Source organism: Musa acuminata, chromosome BXJ3-4 (assembly GCF_036884655.1).
Source record: "Musa acuminata AAA Group cultivar baxijiao chromosome BXJ3-4, Cavendish_Baxijiao_AAA, whole genome shotgun sequence".
NCBI classification, from domain to species: Eukaryota; Viridiplantae; Streptophyta; class Magnoliopsida; order Zingiberales; family Musaceae; genus Musa; species Musa acuminata.
Genome location: NC_088352.1, coordinates 30,949,939 through 30,969,641, shown reverse-complemented (window position 1 = coordinate 30,969,641; position 19,703 = coordinate 30,949,939). Strand labels below are relative to the sequence as shown.

Genomic DNA, 19,703 nt, shown 5'->3' with positions numbered 1-19,703 from the left:
GTGAATCCTTAGGAAAATGACTGGATGGTGTTGTGAGAGGCTCGTTTGAGGGGATCAACGGTATACTCTAGTGATGTATATTTGTTGGAGTAGCTTGCATGGCAGGAGACTCATGGTTTTAAAACAAAAAGGTAGATTCCACAAAAATAACATGATGTGATATAAAGACTTTTTGAGTTTTGGGTTTGTAGCATCGAAAAACATTATGTTCAAGAGAGTATCCTATGAAAATGCAAAGCTTAGATCTTGGTATTATCTTGTGTGAGGCATAGAGATGTAGCGATGGATAACATAAACAATCAAATACTTTAAATTTTTGAAGTTATTGAGATTTATGAAATAGTTTTTTAAATGGTGACTAGTATTGGAGGACTGTAGTGAGCATATAATTAATAAAGTAGACGATAGTTTGAAAGGCTATAAACCAAAAGGTTACTAGCATGGAGGCTTAATGTTAAAGTGTGAGGTCAGTTTCAACTATATGTTGATGTTTACGTTCAGTAGAGCCAACTAGTTGAGTATATGGGGGTGACTTAAATGTGTTGTATATCACAAGCTGAGAAGCAAGATGTGAGGGCTTGATATTCACCTCCGCCATCAGAGTAAACTATTTTAATTGTAGATTGAAAGAAGTTCTCGACCAACTTTTTAAAGTTGGTGAAGATTGTTGAAACTTCATATTTATGATGGAGAGAGTATATCCATGTGTATTTGGTGAAATAGTCTACGAAAATGATATAAAATTTGAACTTGTCAAAAGAAGAGATTGAGGTAGGGCCCCAAACACCATTATAAATAATTTCAAATGGTTTAGAACAGGAAATGAAGGATATTCCAAAAGGGAGTATATGACTTTTATTAATGAGATAAGTATTACAATGAGTTATAATACTATTGTTTTTAAAAGTAGGAAGAGAATAATGAGAAAGTAATTTATGTTGGACAAAAGATGAGAGATGACTAAGACGACAATGCCACACATCAATTGAAGCTGCAACTAAAGAGTAGACAGTGGGTTGGGATATTTGTGGAACCGATGGCTATTCATAAACATTATCCTTACTTTGACCTTAGTCCAAGGATGCCCCCATGCTCAAATCCTTGACAAGAAAAGAGTTAGGAAAGAATTCAATTGAGATATTATTTTATTTGGAGAATTGAGAAATGAAAATATTTCGTTTAATACGAGGTGCACATAGAACATCATAAGTGTAAAAGTTATGGAAAGTGAATTAAGTATTATGGAACTAGTATGAGTAATAAGGATTCCTTTACACCGATGATGATGTTGTCATTTCCACTATAGTTGTTGTGAATGGACAAGTTTTGTAGATCAGAGGTGATGTGGTGAGATGCGCTAGAGTCCACAATCTAATTATAATGACTAGTATTCGGAATAATCATGAGATTTTCTCGTGGCCAATATGATTGAGCAGAAAGTTTGGGTCGAGATCGATAAATCTTTATAGAGTGGCCGATTTTATCACACAGTTGGCAAACAACTCTTTGTTGGTTTGTGTGGTCAAGTCGTCAGGACTGATGATGATTAAAGTAGCTACCTTGATAGTTATGATTGAAATGTTGATGATGTGGAGAGGGGATGATTTGTTTGGAGCTCATAAGTTCAAGAGGCATCTTGGTCAAACCTTTGTTGATAGTCTTGTTATATTGGTTACTCCTCCTCTTGAATTTTTGACCGACTTGAGCTGTGATGGATGGTCCTAGTAATTTATCCTCACGCTTGAGATATATCTCAAAGTCAATCAACTTATCATAGAGTTCTTCAAATGACATCGGTAAGTCACTTGCTCGTATTATTTTTTATTAGTTTCTTGTACTTATCCCCTAGACCGTTAAAAGTATGGACAATGACTTCTTCATCACTGAGGGAATGACGTATCAAGGTTAAGTTATCGATGATAATTTTTATATTTTGTAGATAATTGACAATAGTATTTTTCTCTTATTTTGTTTTCATGATACTGATAAGAGATTAAGTATGTGAGTAGATGAATGATTTACCAAGGTGGTTTGTAACTTGCACCAAGAGGTTGACGAGGAAGGTTAGGGTGTCACTGGAAGTAGCTATTGCCTATCTTCTCACGCTGATGATGGTGTATTTGATGTCTAGGGCGAAGAGTTTTTGGATGAGCTGCTCTACCTTTTTTATGATGCTATTGTTGAAGCTGCCGTAGAGGCGGCGATCGCTTGGAAGTCGTTTGGGCGAGCATATTTGTTTAGCTGAATGTGCAACCTCTTTGTCAAGCAGTCAGGAAGAGGAAAAACGAGTTGATCGCTGAAGTGATGGAAGAGTTTACCGGCATATCCGCCTTACTACCTGCTTCGACCGCGAGTTCTCTAACACCTTTGAAGCAAGCCTCGTCCCCCTTGGTAGGATAAGGATGAATTTGTCACAATTATTTCTACTCAATTTTCGATGCTCGCATAAGTATAATAGATGAGGCGTTCTGGGTATGGCTAAGTTTCACTTCACAGATTTCTCATCGAGTAGCAGTAGAGTTAGTGAAGGTTTTGGAAACCACGCTGCTAGTACTGGGCCTAGCAATGATGTGGTCTGAAGACTACTCTGGAGAGAGCTGCAGTGGTGCGATGCTGTTTGCAGTGCTGGAGAGAGCTGCAGTACTGTTTGCAGAGCTAGAGAGAGCTGTAGTAGTGTAGCGTTGTTTGTAGTGTGGTAGAGAAGCTACAACACTGCGACGCTGTTTGCAGTGCGGTAGAGAGGCTGTAGGACTACGACGCTGTTTGCAATGCGATAGAGAAGCTGCAGCACTATTGGAGAGAAGGTGCAATGGATTGAAGCCACCAGAGAAGGTGCATGTATGCTAGAGAGCGACTTTTCGTCGATGAAGAAGAAGGGCAAACTCTTGTGCGGATCAGACGATGATGAGAAGAGAGCATCATCCACAGCACTCGCACTTGGACTCTCATAGGGAGTGGTTGCATCACTGCTCAGGTTTTGCATGAGCGGTGGTAAATTGCGAGTGGTGGCAGAGTGCAGTCCTGGCAGCAAAGAACGCAACGATGAGATAAGTGTTGCTCTTAAGGTAAAGGCTCTGATACTATGAGAGAATGAATTGTAAAAGCAAAAGCACACTACAATTAGTTTGATATAGTATCTATTTATACATGGAAAAATCTCATTTGCTATCAGGTTGATCATTATTTGTCTAGGTCAAATACCTCGCTACCCACCCTTAAATATTTCACAGGTCACTGATGTTTCTTGGGCTTGGCATCTCTCTTTCTGCTAAGGATCATCTTAAGACGGGTTTTTGCCAGCTAATTGGGGATGCTAGAGTTGTTAATTTTTTTGATTTTTGAATTCCTAATTCTCCTCGAACCTACTTTTGCTTACTTTGACTTGATAAATTTGGATGCTCTTGTTAGTTCCTTGATTTTCAATGGGAATGGGTATTGGAATTTGGATGGATTGAATACTTTATTTTGCAATGATATTATCTCTTTGGTTTCTATGATGAATTTGATAATCCTCCGTTTGGATTTGGAAACTTGACCCGAAAGGAAAATCGATCACGGGTTTTGCATATAAGTTTCTCATTTCTCAATTTCTACTCTCGGTTTTTTATGATCTGTCGATTAAATAAGATTTATCATGGACAGTGAAAGTTTCACATCGAGTTTTATATTTCTATTGCAAAATTATTTCATGCGAGAATTCCTACACCTGTTATGCTGATCAGGTTTGGTTTTATCGGCCCTTCGATTTGCTGCTTATGTCGAAATAGTGAAGATTCTCATTAACATCTGTTTTTCCAAATGCACATTTATGCTGCAAGCTAGATAATTGTTGGAAAACAAGTTATGTATTAAAATTTAATTTTTAAATAAGTGAAATATTGAAAAATGGCTCAAGGAAAGGGATGATCGTGCTTTTCTGAACATTGAGAACTCTTACTGCATATATCTTTTGGATGATATGAAAAGTCTGGAATAATAAAATATTTAATGGTAACAAGATTACCCTTATGATGGAGATTTGGGTTTTCTCTTAAGAACTCATATTGAGCTGTTTGCAACCAAAGATGGGCTCGGCCAGATCAGAATGAAAGGCCTTCTAACAGTACGGTGGAGATGGATATGAAAACAACTATCAAGATTCTAGACAAGCAAATCTCTCCTCTTTGGCAAGCTGCCACTCTTATTAAGGATATTATTTATGTTTTGATTAATTTCAATTAGATTAGGATCTCCCATGTAGATAGAGAGGATAATAATTATGTAAATTATTTGGTAAGTTATGCCAGAACCAATATATCATCTTTCGTATGGCATGATGACTGTCACTCTTTTTTTAAAAGATTTTTTATGTACTTATATCATTAGCATAGGTTGTAATCGTTTCTTGAGTTAATAGAATTAGTTTTTTTTTTAAACACAGAAAATATTTAATTAATTTTGCCATTGAGTAACCGGCAATCCGACATCACGGATGTAAATGTAAATGAACCGAGAGAGACAATTCCACAAACACAAACGCGACAACGCATCCTTGAGCCGACCTTCCCACTCGCTCGTTCGCTCGCTGCGTCCGCTCTCTTCCTTCCCCAATCCTCAACAAACCCTTTCGTCGCTACTCCCATCGGCTGCCGGAGAAGGGAAGAAGAGGTCGCGTGTGTGGAAGGAGGAAGGCTTCAACGGGACACAAGAAGAAGTAGAAGAAAGAGGAAGAGAAAGAGAGGGGAGAGGGCATGATGGCGTCGTCGGGTGCCGAGGTGGTGGCGGCGGGAGATGGGCCGGTGCTGAGCCTGATGAGCAAGCGCCTCCGAGCCCTGCGGAAGAAATACAACCGCATCCTCCAGATGGAGGAGAGCCTCGCCCAGGGCAAGCCCCTCAACAAGGAGCAGGAGGAGGTACTCCGCTCCAAGCCTGCCATCGCCGTCCTCATCGACGAGTATGAGAAGCTCCGCCAGCCCCTCGCCGTCGCCCTTCAGGAGGAGCTTGCCCTCACCGCCGCCTCCCCTCCTCCTTCCTTTCCTCCCCCCGCCGTCCAAGAAGAAACCCATGTCCCCGCTGCTGCCTCGGCCGTCAAGGAGGAGCCCGATCTGGCTGTTAGGGACATCTTGACGTTGCTATATTTCGGGTGCCTATTTGATGTCAAGCCGCAGAGCGAGTTCGCGGCCACGATGTTGACGAGGACCCACGAGCGTGGCTGCTGCTTGACCTACGACTACGTGACGGACGACGCCATTGAGCTGCTGGGGGAAAGGGACCTCGACGCGATCTCGGCGCTCGGCTCGCTTGTCACCTCCCGGCCGGTCTATTCGGGGGTCTCGCACAAGAACGCGCTTGAGGCCTGCCTCCAGCATGCGAAGCATTGGTTGTCAAGTGCTGATCAGCCTCTCCTTACGGGGACCTCTATCACTTGTTAGTGCTTATTTCTTAACGGATGCTGCGCTCTGCTTGTGGTTTTGACTTTTATGTGTATATTGCAGATGCTGAGTTGAGGGAGAAGCTGAACAAGATTTTGGCTTCGGATTATTTCACCACTACACCGGAGATGAAGGCTCCTGGGGATGTGGCTGCGGCAGTGGGAAAGTATGGTGTTGCTTGTCAAGTTCCGATCAGTGAATCTATGGTGGCGCCATCACCAGTGGTTCAAACAGAAGGCGCCCCCACTCCAGCTCCAGTCAGTTGTCAACAAAAGGTCAAACATTCTGCTGCCTGATATGGGAGTAATTTTTCTTTAGCTACTCGCATTGTTTCCTGTGATCCTCTTGTCGTTTATACATATCTTTAGCTCTTTAATTTTCTGGTTCATATGACAGTCGTTTGGATATAAAGTTGCTACTGATTTACCTTCATTGTAGACATTATCATATGCCAACCCAACAGAAAAATGATCTGTTGTAAATTCACAAACATGCCAACTTGGTTTGTTTGAAATTATGGTTACTTCAGAGTTTGTATAAAGCTAGTGATTAGGAAAAGAAAAGAAATAAATCCTCAGGTTCGTTTCTACTTAAATTTTGAAACCAAATATCATTATACCAACTCTATTTACCAGTCTGACCAAGGATTAGTACCTGGATCATGTGGTCTGATATTTAGTGGTATTACTTTTTCATTAATTTTTGGGGTGGTATCTGATGGTATAGGTCAGTATACCATCTTGTCACGGACAAACTTCTAAACAGGATGTTTGATGTAATGCTTATGTATGTCCGTGTCTTTTGGTATGTTCATGCTTTGTACAGCATGTAGAGGGACGACCGAGGGCTTAATAGTCCCATTTTAGTTAGGTTGGTGGCCGCTTTAGGCTTGTAAATAAAGGTTGTGTCATGAGGACACGTGCGAGAGATTTTCGGTCTGTAATGGATAATTTTACATTTTGTTGTGCAACTGTTCAGAGCTTGTAAAGTCTGTTTGTAATTTGCATTGTCTATGAAGTGTTTTCGGAGATGTTTGCTTGTGGATCCCGAGTGAGGCGTTTTCTCTATCCCGTTCTCTCTTTTGTGGGTCCTAAGGGACCATGGGAGGCTGACCTTTGCGGACGGACACGCAAGGGTGCCGCACGACTTAGGCAAAACCAGCTAAGTTCGTGACAGATGGTATCAGAGCGGGACAAACACTCATAAAAACACTTAGTATGTAAATGTGGGGGACTTAGCGGGGCTGCGTTGAGGGCAGTCAGCACACGCGCGACCGTTTGGGGGGAAAACGGGCATGGAGATGTAGGGAAAAGGAGTCGCTCGGAGGAGCGGGCATCTGAGATTGGCATTCAGAGGAATGACCAACCCTTCGCGCAAGAGGCACCACGAGAACATACAAGCTTGGAAGAATGCGAAGCGCACAAAGGTTGGGATGACTGAGTTTGAGCTACGGCTCAACGTTGACAACCATACTTGATGGTGCTCAAGGCAAATGAGGCGCTTGGTAAAGGAAGAGACCATCCAAGGAGGAATGGGTTGCTCAGCGACCGAAAGAGTTGTGCAAAGCTCACAGAGATGAGGGGAATTGCTAACTCAAAGAATTCGGTACTCATGCATGGGCTTGTATGCGGACGATGGAATGTTCGCGGCCATCCCAAGGCGATCGAAACTCGGCGCCATGGAGCATTGAAACTTTCTCTTCGGCATGTGAAGGATACGTCCGTAGGAGGCTGAAGTGTGCAGCGAGTTCAACATGTTGCTAAGCCTTGAGTGGTGTAGCGGGGGCTGTATTGACGTGGAGTCGCAATCTAGCAAGTGTGTTTGTAGGAGGCAGAACAATGCACAGTTTGTTTAGTAGATCGGAGTAGTCCAAGGGGATGGTGGTTTCCGAAACGAAGAGAGATGTTGCTTCAACGGGAAAGTTATCCAGGAAGGATAAGTCTCGGCTCTCTAGAGGGAGAATCATGTGGGACGGACCTCACAAGTTGAGGAGTACCTCAACAAACAACAACTCCACGAAGCTCAATGGACTGAGCAAGCGGCGAGGAGTCGTCGCATGATCTCGCTTGAGAGAATGCATTGGTGGATGCATTGCGAGATCAGGAGGGGAAGCGACCCAAAGCAATACAAATGAAGGCACACTTGGAGTCGATATGGAGATCGGACTCAAGGGAGGGCTGACCCGTGGAATGGTGGGCTCGAGGGCCACCATCAACTCAATGTAAAAACGAGGAGCGGAGCAACTTGGGTGTAACTTGGCGAAGTACCCAAGCCGCATGAAGGGAGCCAGTATAGAAGATGGAACATGGAGCGGAGGCATAGTGCTTTCCTTGGACAGAGGTCAAGGACATGAACTCTTGCAGAGGCAAGAGCAGGATCATGTTATTCCATGGGTCATTCATTCTAACGGAGTGAACTCATCTTGCATGGTGCCAAAGATGAAGGGAGCTTCTGGGCACATGCACCTTATCTCGGAGGAGTATTTGATGGAGGAACTAAGGCGACTCAATTTGCGGAGGCGAAGTTGGGTTTAGAATGCCTTAGCACGGGGCAAGAGGACACAGAGGCGGGTACTCTTGAAGAATATGCCACAGTGTTGCCATTCAAGTTGCTATGAAGGAAGCGGTGCGCAGCGAAGATTGTGCTGGTAGGGGTAGAGGCCTAGGATCCAGACAATGGTGCACTAATTGCAGCGAAATCGGGGGACTTCGGGAGCTACTAGGCGACGAACTGTCCTAGAGCGGCGCTTCATCTAGGTGTGACCCAAGAGTGGGTGGATGAAGGTCGATTACCAAAGGAGCGAACAAAATCGAAGGTGGAAGAGACCCTGCGATGTATTGGCAGAGGCCACACATGAAGGGTTCACAATTCGAGTTCATCCTACATGGATCAGAATGCAATAGAGATGTCACCAGGAGACGACATGGTGCAGCGGATCGTGGTGGAACAGTTCGTGGCAATACGATACACACAACCTAGTCCCGTGAGGGACTAGATCATATGAAGGTATTGATCGGGAGCTACTGGAAGCTCCACTTCGGTGAACAACACGACGGCAAGAAGGGCTATGGATTCAAGGAGTAAAGGCCATGGTACCGCTTTAGAGGCGGGTCTTCCGTGCGTGCATCGAATTTTGCATCGGATGAAAACCTTGGTCATCAGCATATGGGGGCTGGGTTCCACCAAGGGAAAAGTTCGAATGCAAGTACCAGTGAGTCCCATGGGAGGGACTTGATCATGTAGAGGTATGATCGAAGCAGCTGGAGAGTTGGATTGCTCCAGAGCCCATATTCGCTTAAGGGTGCCCGACAAGTTAGAGGATAAGGTCGAGTAAGCTAAGGAGAACAGAATCGGTGCAAACCCTACAACGTGATGGCAGAGGCAATGCATGAGAGTTGCAGTCTGTCTTTTCATCGATCAAATGGAGCTGCTTGGAGAACACAGAGATGTTGAAGCAGGGGGTCGAAAAGGGCGAGGAAGCGACGACGAGTCCAGAGGGACTTAGCTACCCAAAATCAAGCATCAGTTAGAATGGAGGTGGACTCGGAGGAGTGCCACAGAGGCATATCTACTGATTGTGAAGAAAAGGGATGCAGATGCGAGGCGTCGGATAGTAGTGCCATGGGCATGGTAGCGCCATGGTACCGCAGAGGCGGGACTTCCGTGAAAGTCATTGATCCCTTGCTCTCATGGAGGGAGAGCGCTTGGTCGTGAAAGGGGCCGAGGAGGTGGAGCATGCAGAGGCAAACTCCAAGTACCGAGACAAGGCTGAAGGGTAGAGGCCAAGGAACTTCGTAAGATCGGTGTCAATGAGTTTCTCATCAAGATAGCCGAAAGTGAAGGACTTCGGGTCGTGCAAGAGTGCACGACCAAGGAACGAAGCAGGTAGTACGCGGTGCTGTACCTTCGCTACTCAGGGGAGTAGGCGGCAGGCTTGATGGAGAAGACGGTATAATCCCAGAGGCGATCACATCTATTAGAGAATTACTCCAAGTTGGGTTGAAAACTTCCTGCATTCTAGAAGTTCGATGGCATTCAGATGGTGAATCACAGTAACTAAATGCAAGGAGTGCAAACACTTCAAGTGCTTCAGAAGTGTGAGCAAAGAGCAGGCGAAGGCTAGTAACCAGCTTGATGCATGGAGTACAACCTCGAGGAGGTGGGCGAAGTCAAGTAACCTTTGCCTTCTCAACCCTTAAGAGAATGGGCCAAACTGAGTACCCCAATTCTCTTATCTATCCAGCAGAGGAGCACTGCACAAGTTCAAAGACCATTCGAAGATAATGGAAGACAATAGTTGTCAAATTCTCACCAACGGTGATCAGTGCTACTGAGAGTAGATTGTCCGCTTCATTTCCCAACGAAATGGCAATCGAAAGCGGAAGTGAAGTGAACCTACTTGGATGTGACAACTAAGTGAAAGAAGAGTCAATGAGCAAATTTTGTGGAGAAAGGACCCAAAACTTGAGAAGTTTACGAGACGATGCTCGTTAAAGCTCCAACAAGCATCCACCTAGTTCAAGCAGCATGAGGCATTTGAGAGACTGGCGTAGTAAGGATGGTCTTTTCTTTTATCTGGAGGATCCGCAGGAACTAACAGGGATCAACACAACTCAGCCAACCCCACACTAGAGTCAGAGTCATTGGCGAGTTAAAGCAACATGGCGGATTAAATGTTCGACTACTCAAAAACAGCAGCGGAGAGCAGTTGGGAGCCAAGAGGCGCATTGCAGCTGGAGCAGAAGATTGAAGACTCAGCAAAGGCGAGGAGTTGCAGTGTCGACAAAGGCTTCGACGAGGACGTCGAAGGAATAAGTGGGGGAGAATGTCCCAGACAAACTTCTAAACAGGATGTTTGATGTAATGCTTATATATGTCCGTGTCTTTTGGTATGTTCATGCTTTGTACAGCATGTAGAGGGACGACTGAAGGCTTAATAGTCCCATTTTAGTTAGGTTGGTGGTCGTTTTAGGCTTGTAAATAAAGGTTGTGTCATGAGGACATGTGTGAGAGATTTTCGGTCTGTAATGGACCATTTTACCCTTTGTTGTGCAACTGTTCAGAGCTTGTTAAGTCTGTTTGTAATTTGCATTGTCTATGAAGTGTTTTCGTAGATGCTTGCTTGTGGATCCCGAGTGAGGCGTTTTCTCTATCCCGTTCTCTCTTTTATGGGTTCTAAGGGACCATGGGAGGCTTCGGGGAGGTTGACCTTTGCGGACGGACATGCAAGGGTGCCGCACGACTTAGGCAAAACCAGTTAAGTCCGTGACAATCTGGTATACCAGTAGACTATGGAAACCTGTATTGGACAAACAATTAGATCCTGGACTTAAACTTGGTTGCTACGGAACTTTAGGACAGAGAAAAATATGTCAAAGTAGGTTCTACATCGATGTCTATTTAGAAATTTCCATAAGATAGATTTTTCAGCTTGTATCAGTCATGTTTTTTTATATGGGTCTAACGGCTAGATATAGTGGCTCCTGCTGGAAGAAAGAGAGGACATCATCGTACTTCTAACAAAGAGAATGAAAAGTGAAATATCTTACTTCTATGGTGAATTGGTGATTAGACAAGAATCTTTTGTTCTTGGTTTAGAGGAAATATAGAGCAAATGTTTGCCCAAGCATATTATAGCTGATTCCTTCTTCAGAAGAAATACTCACAACCGAAGGCTCATTTCAAATTATCAGTTCTATGTTTTTAGTCAAACATAGGTTAATTTTAAAGCTGGAGCATCTATGCAAATTATTCTTCCATTTTGTGTTGTCCACGTGTCAGTGTTAATATTACATTTTTCTCGACATTCAAGAACCATGGCGACAAGTTTGTGTAAAAAAAAAGTAAGTTGAGTCAGTTGACTAAGTGATAGCTCAAGCAACACTTTAAGAGTGAAGTTCAGTAGTCTTAGTAGGGTCCTTAAATCTTTTTTATCCTAGAGCTTGTGTGAGTGAGCATAGCCCTATTTTAGCAAGTTATCTATGCCGGATTATATTAGAAAAGATGGGTGGGTAGACAAATCCAACAAGAATGAGCTAAGATGATTATGCTATTATTGTTTGATTAAACAAATTGATTCCTGGTAATTAAACCTGCAAACATCAGATAGTCCTCTGCCATCTGTATCCTCTTTTTTAACTTGCTGATATCTCTTAATTATTAGATTCAAAACATATTCATAAGTACAAAACTCTCTTTTTAATTCATAAGTTTTCATGCATTTGTCTACTACATGTGCTTGCTTCTAGTGGATGACTAATTCCTTAAGGGTATATCTAAAATGCTGTAATATATTAAATATGGAAGACACCCATGGTACTGGAAGCATAAACCAATAAAAGAAAGTTAACGTGGTCAGGCCAGGTGAGGTCATTGATCTGGTAATCCTAGGGCTTTGAGAAAATTAAGACATCCTAGCACCTGATTTATCCTAGCACTGGAGTTGACACCATGAATTATTCAGTGTCAATTTTCTCTCGTCTCTGTTCTCTGCGCTCTCCTGTAGTACCTGATATTTAAATGATAAGATTCTGAGGCTTCCATTTGGAACCTAGTCAACTTCTCTTTATTTGCAAAATGTACTAATTAAACTTCCAGATCTTTCAATATCAGTTATATCTTTGTCGATGCATTTTGCAATTGAAACTAAGACCATGATGGCCTAGTCATATTTCTTCAAATTCTTTATTCTTTATTCAATTATAATAAGAGCTCTTTGATATTCTTATCCAATTTATTATTTCTGAAATTTATCAGCTACCATCCTCATGGAATATTAGCTATCCTGTCTAATTAGATACCCTCTTTATCCCTAAAACTTAGTATCTGTAAGCTAGTTGTGGTTGCATTTTCTTTGTTGATAGGCTTTTGATAGGTCAAGGTTTAGAGAAGGTGAATTGAATTATCTCAACTTGCTTTGTAATTGGCCATTTGCCCTATGCTTGTTTCCGGATTTGAGGATGGTAGGTTGGGGAAGGAACACAGAGCTAAAAGCACAGTCTTCTGTGGGCTTAGTATGGCACCTGTATGGTGTGCACTGTCTCTTGCTTGAAATACTGTCTGCCTGACTGTAATGGCCTTGGTCCAATTTTTGCCTAACCAAACAACTTGGTCTAGTTGAGTTTAACTCGGTCAGGTTTGCAAAAGTATCTAGTTGGGTTGCTCCAGGATCGATGATTGGGGCTGCTTGGTTGGCCTAATCTAGTTGGGCTATATTTGCTATGTTAAAATTGGTTAGTCATGGGATTAGACTAACCTAAATCACTTTCTTCTAACTGACTTGCACAGTGACACCATTTTACATAATTACTTTAATCTGGTTAAAAGAAGAAACATAGCAATCCTAAGCAGAATAGATTTTGACGATCTTTTTTACTGTCTTACAATCCTAAAACATAGGATCTGTTTTACCTTAATTTACTGTTTTACAATCTTTTTTCATGCAAATTGTGTATATACCATCAGTATGTGTAATATTTATCTTATGCTGTTTCAACACTTGGGTTTTATAGCAGTGCATTAATCACATGGAAAGTATCCCATTGCTTTACTAAGTTATAGCTTAAGTTTCATCCTTTACATAAAAGAAAATCTTAGGAACTGTAAATTTCCTTTAATTTGAAATTCAAAGGGGATAGAAAATGACAATGGAGCATTGGTTCAGTAAAAGGATTAGGGAATTTAGGTTGGCAATGCCCCTAAAAGATAGAAATAATAGAAAAGCAGGACTAAAGGCTTGGATTTTGACCATCCTTAATCTACTCTTGTGATTTTCTAGCTTGTGACTTCTCTAACACCCTTAAAAACTTCAATTGGCGTATTATGAAATCCTGTATGTTACTAAAAATAGAAGGATGAAAACAAGAGTAGTGATGCTTCAATTACTTGTAGTAGTTAATGTTTAAGATCTTTTAGATATAGATGGGCCCTAGGATTTTGAAGCCTTAGGCTATGAATATGATGTAATCTATTCAGATGTGGTGCTAATTTCAAGGAGATTTTAAAAATGTTAAAGAAAAACCCTGCTTGCTGTAAAAATGGAAGATGGACATGCTTGTTGTAGTTGTGTCTGACGATTTGTGGAGCACTCTTTGCTGGTATGCACCCAGGGCTAATGGTGAAGTTTTTCCTTATAATTGCAATATTTAGATGTCTTTGGTCATGTAGTGTAGATCAAAGGCTTCTTGTAGTGCACAAGGCTAGTGATAAGCTTGCTCATGGTTACTTGGATTTTGAGTTATTTTGCGTCATAAAATGTAGATCAAAGGCTAGAGATTTTTTGTTTTCTTTTACAAATAAGAATCTAAAGTTGATGATGCAGTTGGTTGATTTCTGACAAGGATCAAAGTTCTCAAGCAGCATATGACAGTTTTCTTCTTTTGCTAAGATTAGCCAATTCATTCTCTAGTTTGCTAATTTGGAAAATTAGCATTTGTCAATATCCCTTTTGCAAACTCGAAAATTTTAGATGCAGTGCTGAGTGAAATTACCTCCACTTTCATGATAATCACTTACATGGAAATTGTTATGAATTCAGTGGACTGTTATTATTAGGCAAATCATGTTAAGTAACATAAAATGATGATGTTTTATGATTGTGTTTTGACTTTTATACTTTGCATGTTCAAGTTTGTTGGTTGATAATTTTTATAGTTGTTTTTGAGAAAAGGAATATTTTCAGTTGAAGTTTTACTGAATAAGATTGTTGTTTTACCTACTTGGTCATTGACTTTGTGCTTTTTTTGTGACTAGTTTCTTTACAAAATTCATCTTATGCTTAATGCTGTTCTTGTTTTGCATTGTGCTAGAGTTTCACTAGAAGTATAATCTTGTTTTTGAATTTTGTATGCCAAAGACATTATATTCCCTTTCAAAGTGGTCGATAGCAAGTGAGATGGTGTAAATATCAAACCTATTTTTTTTTTGTAAATACCAAGTCCTACTGAATAACCATGGTAAATTACTATGAAAATGTTTATTTTTCGATAAAAATTGCATCCAAATGCCAAGAGTGAGCATAGGTGCCACAGCAAGCTTGCTTCTTCATGAACAATGTGCAAACTGAGCTCTGGTCATAGAAATAGTTTCCCTGTTCATAAAGGTAAGATTGTAAACATTGGTTAACCCTTTCCGAATTTAGTATTGGTAAATGCCTTCTGTGCCCTGTGGGAGTTTTGGTTATAAACGCTTATGATATATCAATAATACCTTATAGCTGATGGGTTGATACATGTCAACTGGTACTATATCCATGATGATTTTGGATTCTTTGTAAATGTTTTGCTAATAATATAAGCCATATGTTAAAATGTGTGAAATTTCATCTAATTTTTTTGTTTTTATTGTTGCAAGCATCCCATTTATTGTTCTCTGTATTAGTAAATGGGATACTTTTGTTTGTCATATTTTCTTATTTTAGATGGTCAAACCCTTCGACCAGAGTTATCTCTTGGAGAAATCATCCATATTTGAATTCATATTTGGTGTTTGTATAACAAGCATAAGTCTGAGATTTATTTTCATTGCAGGTGGATGAGCAGCAAAACCAAATGGAGGAAGTTCATCCTGATCGTCTTGTTATTGATGAACCTCTGAAGATGGTAAACACTAAATAAATTAGATGCCCTCTTGCCTTTAATAAGATTATGCTCCATTGTTAGTTATATATATATATATATATATATGTCCTTGCAGGATGAACCAGACATGGTAAGCTCCCTGGACGCCGCCTTTGATCAACAGGAGCAGCAAAAACAAGAAGCAGATGTGGAGGACCAAAACCAGAGGGACACAGAGCAAACGGAACAACAATATATTTCCCGATCCTACCGCAATCAGAGAGGCGACATCGGTGACAGAGGCAGCGGTGGCCGGAGGGGTTATTCAAACGGTAGTGGCGGCAGAGGTGATTACCAGAATGGACAGGGTCAGGGTCAGTACTATGACTCTGGCTTTTATCCTAAAAACTATTATAACACAAATGCCTAAATTATAGACCCATCTTTTTTGGCGAGTCTTTTGAAGTAGTAACTATTTTGCTCGAAGGGCACTGTTATATTTGATAACTAGCATCATGACACGTTCTTTACTTTAAACTACTCTATTATATCTGTGTTTTTAAAATCTAACGTATTTTGCTTGGAGCTATCGATGATAACATGCATCTATAGTCTTGAAACAAATCATTATATCTTGTCTTGTGTGCTTGGAAAAGTGGTTGAGGAAATAAATCTGTGGCTAGTTTGAGTTATTGTCCCAAAAAGAAATTTGGAGGTAGAAGTTGAGGTTGAGATCAAGTCTTAAATTTGAGGTTTGTAGTCAAAAGATCAAGTTAATTAATTCTTCCAGTTGATCATTAAGAAGTAAAGAGATACATGTAACTCCATTGATTACATGCCACGAATGCCACATTGGATTAGAGTGTTGAAATATGAGGAAATAGCATAAGGTGATGATATAGAAATAAATGTTTAGGTTCAACAAAAACGATTAGATGAAAACAACTGCTTGAATCTAATGAGAATACCAATGTGTTCTAATTTACTATTTACAATTATTTAAATTTTTATCCGACAAGTGCTTGCTTTATTATATAATTTATATATATATTTGGGAGATATTCCTATAGTAAGTATAAACATATAAACCTGAAACATACCACATGCTCATGTCGCACATGAAGAGTTTTCTGCTTGCTCATAATTCACATGGGAGCGGCTGACCGTATTCCACGTGAGCTCTAATAAGAGAAAAGGTTATATATATATCCCTTCAGCAATTTGTTGGAAAGGTATTTATTCTCCTCTTTGTTTGTATGAACTTTTTATGACTTAATATAGTTTTACTTATGTAAGAAAAACATAAACAATAATATTGACTACAGCTTTTTGGATATAAATTAGATTCAAATACCTTTAATCACATTTTTGGAATCACTCGGATAAAAAAGATTTTTAAATCATTTAAAGAGTCGCTTTTATTTCTTTCCACGTGGAGTCCTTTATTGTAGCTCTCTTTGCGACACAATGATGCGTTTCACGTGATCAAGGTGCACATCAGTTTTCCTTTTACTCTTCTCCAACCTGCACACACGCACAATGATCACTCCAACCAGGACGTTCTTCAATCGCTAGTGGGACCCACGGGACTTGTGTTTGGGGTGAGGGCGTATCGTGTACCCTGCGCTATAGGATACAGGGAATCCACCATCTTCTAAAGAATCCTTGTGAATCCTACTGGCCGCTCAACGCCTCCCGTTCCACGATTCACACTTCCTCCTTATCCGTATGTCCCAAGGAACCTACTTCTGGCACTTCCCATCTCTCTCAAGAAGCCTGTTGGGCCCGCACGATTTGACCAATCATAACCAAGGTGAAAAAGACGGGCGCAGAGAATACGGCGCGGTCGATGTCAAATCGTCTCTCCATCGGTCTGCTACGCGTCTTCGACGAGTCGCCAGAAGAAATTAAAACAAACCCCGGAAAAAATAAACTATAATTTCCGGTCAAAATTGGTTACCGCTGCCTCCTTCCTTCTTGAAAAGAGGACCCCTCGGTGTGCTTATTATGTCTAATTCTTTATGCGTTGTTTTCCTTTTATTCTCCTCGATTCACACCAATCGCTTTCTTTTGCTGCCCTCTTCGGTTTCATGATAGTAAGGGCGACTATTTCCGAGCCGTCTCCTCTCGGAGGCGAATCGCCGTGAGCGAACCCGGAGTTCCAAGTTGGACCACCGGTGCGGGATATCACGTTCGAAGAGGAGGAAAGTGAGAGGTGGTGGGCAAGATCAAGATTGGCGTCCGCGTCAAGGTCCAATGCCATCAAGATTTGTTTCCTGCCTCTTGTTTATTTCGCCTTTTTATCCTATCTTTAGTGTCATGCTTTCTTTCGATGAGGAGGTTTAGTGGTGTTTTCTTAAAGTAATACTTTTGTGCGCTGATCTTGTGATCGTTTATGGGGTTGATGGCGACTCTAATGCAAATTGCAGTGAACGTCTGATTCATTTGTGGGAAATAAAGCGGTAAAAATCGTTCGTTCTTTGAGATACATACGAGATATCACGTCCAAGAAGCAGAAATCGAAAGATAGCGAACAAGAACCGGGAGAGCGAACATGATGGCGGGCAAGATCAAGATTGGCGTCTGCGTCATGGAAAAGAAGGTGAAATGCCGCCAAGATTTCTTTTCTCCCTCGTTTTTGTTATTTTCGCGTATTTTATCCAATCATTGTGGTATTCTCTTCCGTAGAGAACGTGATGTTGCTAGCCGAGCTTTTTTTGTGTGTTCTTTTATTCTGCTCGAAAGGTACTGTTTAGTTGTGATTCTTTCGAAGTGATATTTTCTTTTATTCCGCTTGGTTATCTCTTTTTATCTTTTGGCTTGTCCGTTCCGTGTTTGTTTGATGGCGGGGATGGCGACTGTGGGGGAATAGTCAGCCCTCGGATTCAAATCCAAGCAAAGAGCAGGTCACGGAGTTAAAGCATTGGTCTCGATTATTTTTGGGGGAAACAAAGGGGTAGCAGGACATTCCTTGGGATATTGTACAAGATATCACGTCCAAGAAGGAGAAGGTTGCAAGGCAGTGAACAAGAACCGCGAAGAGCCAACAGGAGCAAGAGTGATGATGGCGGACAAGATCAAGATTGGCGTCTGCGCTAGGGAAAAGAAAGTGAATTCCTCTCTTTTTTTGTTCGTCTCGCCTTTTTATCCTATCGTTTTTGCCGTGGCTTCTTTTGACGAGATGGTGATACGACGCACGTTTGCTTTTCGTGTTTTCTTGGTTAAGAATTCTCTCTATTTCGATCTTTTTATTCATGTGGCCTTGTTATCTAATATTTCCTTGTAGCATGGCTTCTTTCAATGATGTGCGATGACATACTGCTTCTTTTTCTTTCTACTTGGTTTTTTTGAAGTGACATCTTTTGTGGTTCTTTACTTGCTTGAAATTTTGACAAAAAAACCATCTGATACATCATTGCTGTTTGGTGCTATCTTGTTCTTGAGGCGATTATGATTGAGGTCCTTTTTTTAAAATGAAAATCTTGGTTGTAGTTCTCAATATGTTGGTTGCTGGTTCATAGGTGTCCTCTGCTCCTATGGGCCAAATCCTGGAGAGGCTGCAGGCATTTGGAGAATTTGAGGTGTGGTTTTTAGTTCTTGATTTGCAGTTTGGTACAGTTATACTAGGCTAATGTGTCCTCGTTAAAACAAGCAGAGGTTGTTGATTAAAGATGTTAGCAAATTTAAATTTCATCCTCCATCCTCTGTTTCCATCTGTATTAAGTTCGTTGTGATCAACTGCTTTTGAGCTGCCTTGCAAGATAACATTTCTATGTTCATGTAAGGGGCTGCCATGTGCTAAGAGATGTCAGTTCATCTGCTTGCTTGTGTGTCATCTCCAGGATGAGTGTTCATTTCTAGATTAGAGAATGTTGCATATGGGCTTTACACATCACTTCTACTTTAAAAGGTTCTTTACTTTTAAAATTGGTGCATCCACTGATGTTAGTTATTTGTTGGCTGGAATATTGGAGTTACATTATCTATGATTAATGTGCTGAAAATGTCGTTTCATTATCTGCAAGCTTGTATGTAACATGCAGGATGATTGGTTAATAACAGATTAGAGGATGATGCATGTTGCTTTTACCGAGTTCCTTTTCCTTTAAAAGGTTCCCTGCATTTTAAATTTGTGCATCCATCCACATTGGTAATTTGTTGGTTGGCACATTGGACTAAACATTGTATATGCTCTAAATTCTTACCAAATAGTCATTATTTTTCAGTAGCATATTGGAATAATTGGTAAAGATGACATGATTATTAGTTATATTGATGTAAAGAACTAGTATGCTGTGGAAACTATTGATTGTAACTTGATGTTGAATATTTGAAGAAGCATACCAATTCTAATGTTCACAAAGTTCTGATTGGTGAGTTTGGGTTTTGCAGTAGTACATTATCTTTCCTTTTCATTTCATTTATTGAAACTGATTTGGTAGTATAAGTAGCTTTTTTGGGTAATGTTCATAATATGTGGAGAGGGATGTGATATTGATATTCCCTCCCATATGTTGCAGTCCATTATGGCCATGCCAAATTCATGCGCATGGGAGCTCTCAATCTAGTATATGCTTGTTGTTTATATTTTATATTTTCAATAAAACCTAAAGTTGTTTTGGATCACAACTTTTCTAGGACTAACTAAAGCATGAATCAAATTTGATGTGTTGCAACAACAATCATTTTGGTGATATTGTTGTTTCCTTGTATCATTTCTTTCACAGCTTGCTCA

The 19,703-nt window shown here is 40.8% G+C and overlaps 2 protein-coding genes across 6 annotated transcripts in view; both read left to right on the top strand.

Moving 5' to 3' along the window:
* The first annotated feature begins 4,505 nt into the window (after positions 1-4,505).
* On the top strand, positions 4,506-15,557 carry LOC135637090 (uncharacterized). Its single transcript, XM_065149475.1, has 4 exons — positions 4,506-5,406; positions 5,475-5,686; positions 14,939-15,010; positions 15,105-15,557. The coding sequence occupies exons 1-4, from the start codon at positions 4,731-4,733 to the stop codon at positions 15,396-15,398; spliced, it is 1,254 nt and encodes a 417-aa protein (XP_065005547.1). The 5' UTR covers positions 4,506-4,730; the 3' UTR covers positions 15,399-15,557.
* Positions 15,558-16,946: 1,389 nt separating this feature from the next.
* The window catches only part of LOC135584214 (inositol hexakisphosphate and diphosphoinositol-pentakisphosphate kinase VIP2-like), a 98,840-nt gene continuing 96,083 nt past the window's right edge, over positions 16,947-19,703 (top strand). For 2 of the 5 annotated variants that reach the window (XM_065148677.1, XM_065148674.1), the window contains exon 1: positions 18,490-18,549. Coding sequence is in view for 3 of the 5 variants with exons in the window: in XM_065148672.1 (XP_065004744.1) it covers positions 17,523-17,570; positions 18,490-18,549 (108 nt within the window). In the remaining 2 variants the exon portion in view is untranslated. Of the gene's footprint in view, positions 16,965-17,002; positions 17,220-17,397; positions 17,571-17,656; positions 17,714-17,840; positions 18,078-18,489; positions 18,550-19,703 lie in introns of those variants that run through there. The other 3 variants (XM_065148672.1, XM_065148673.1, XM_065148671.1) reach the window with 3 other exon arrangements.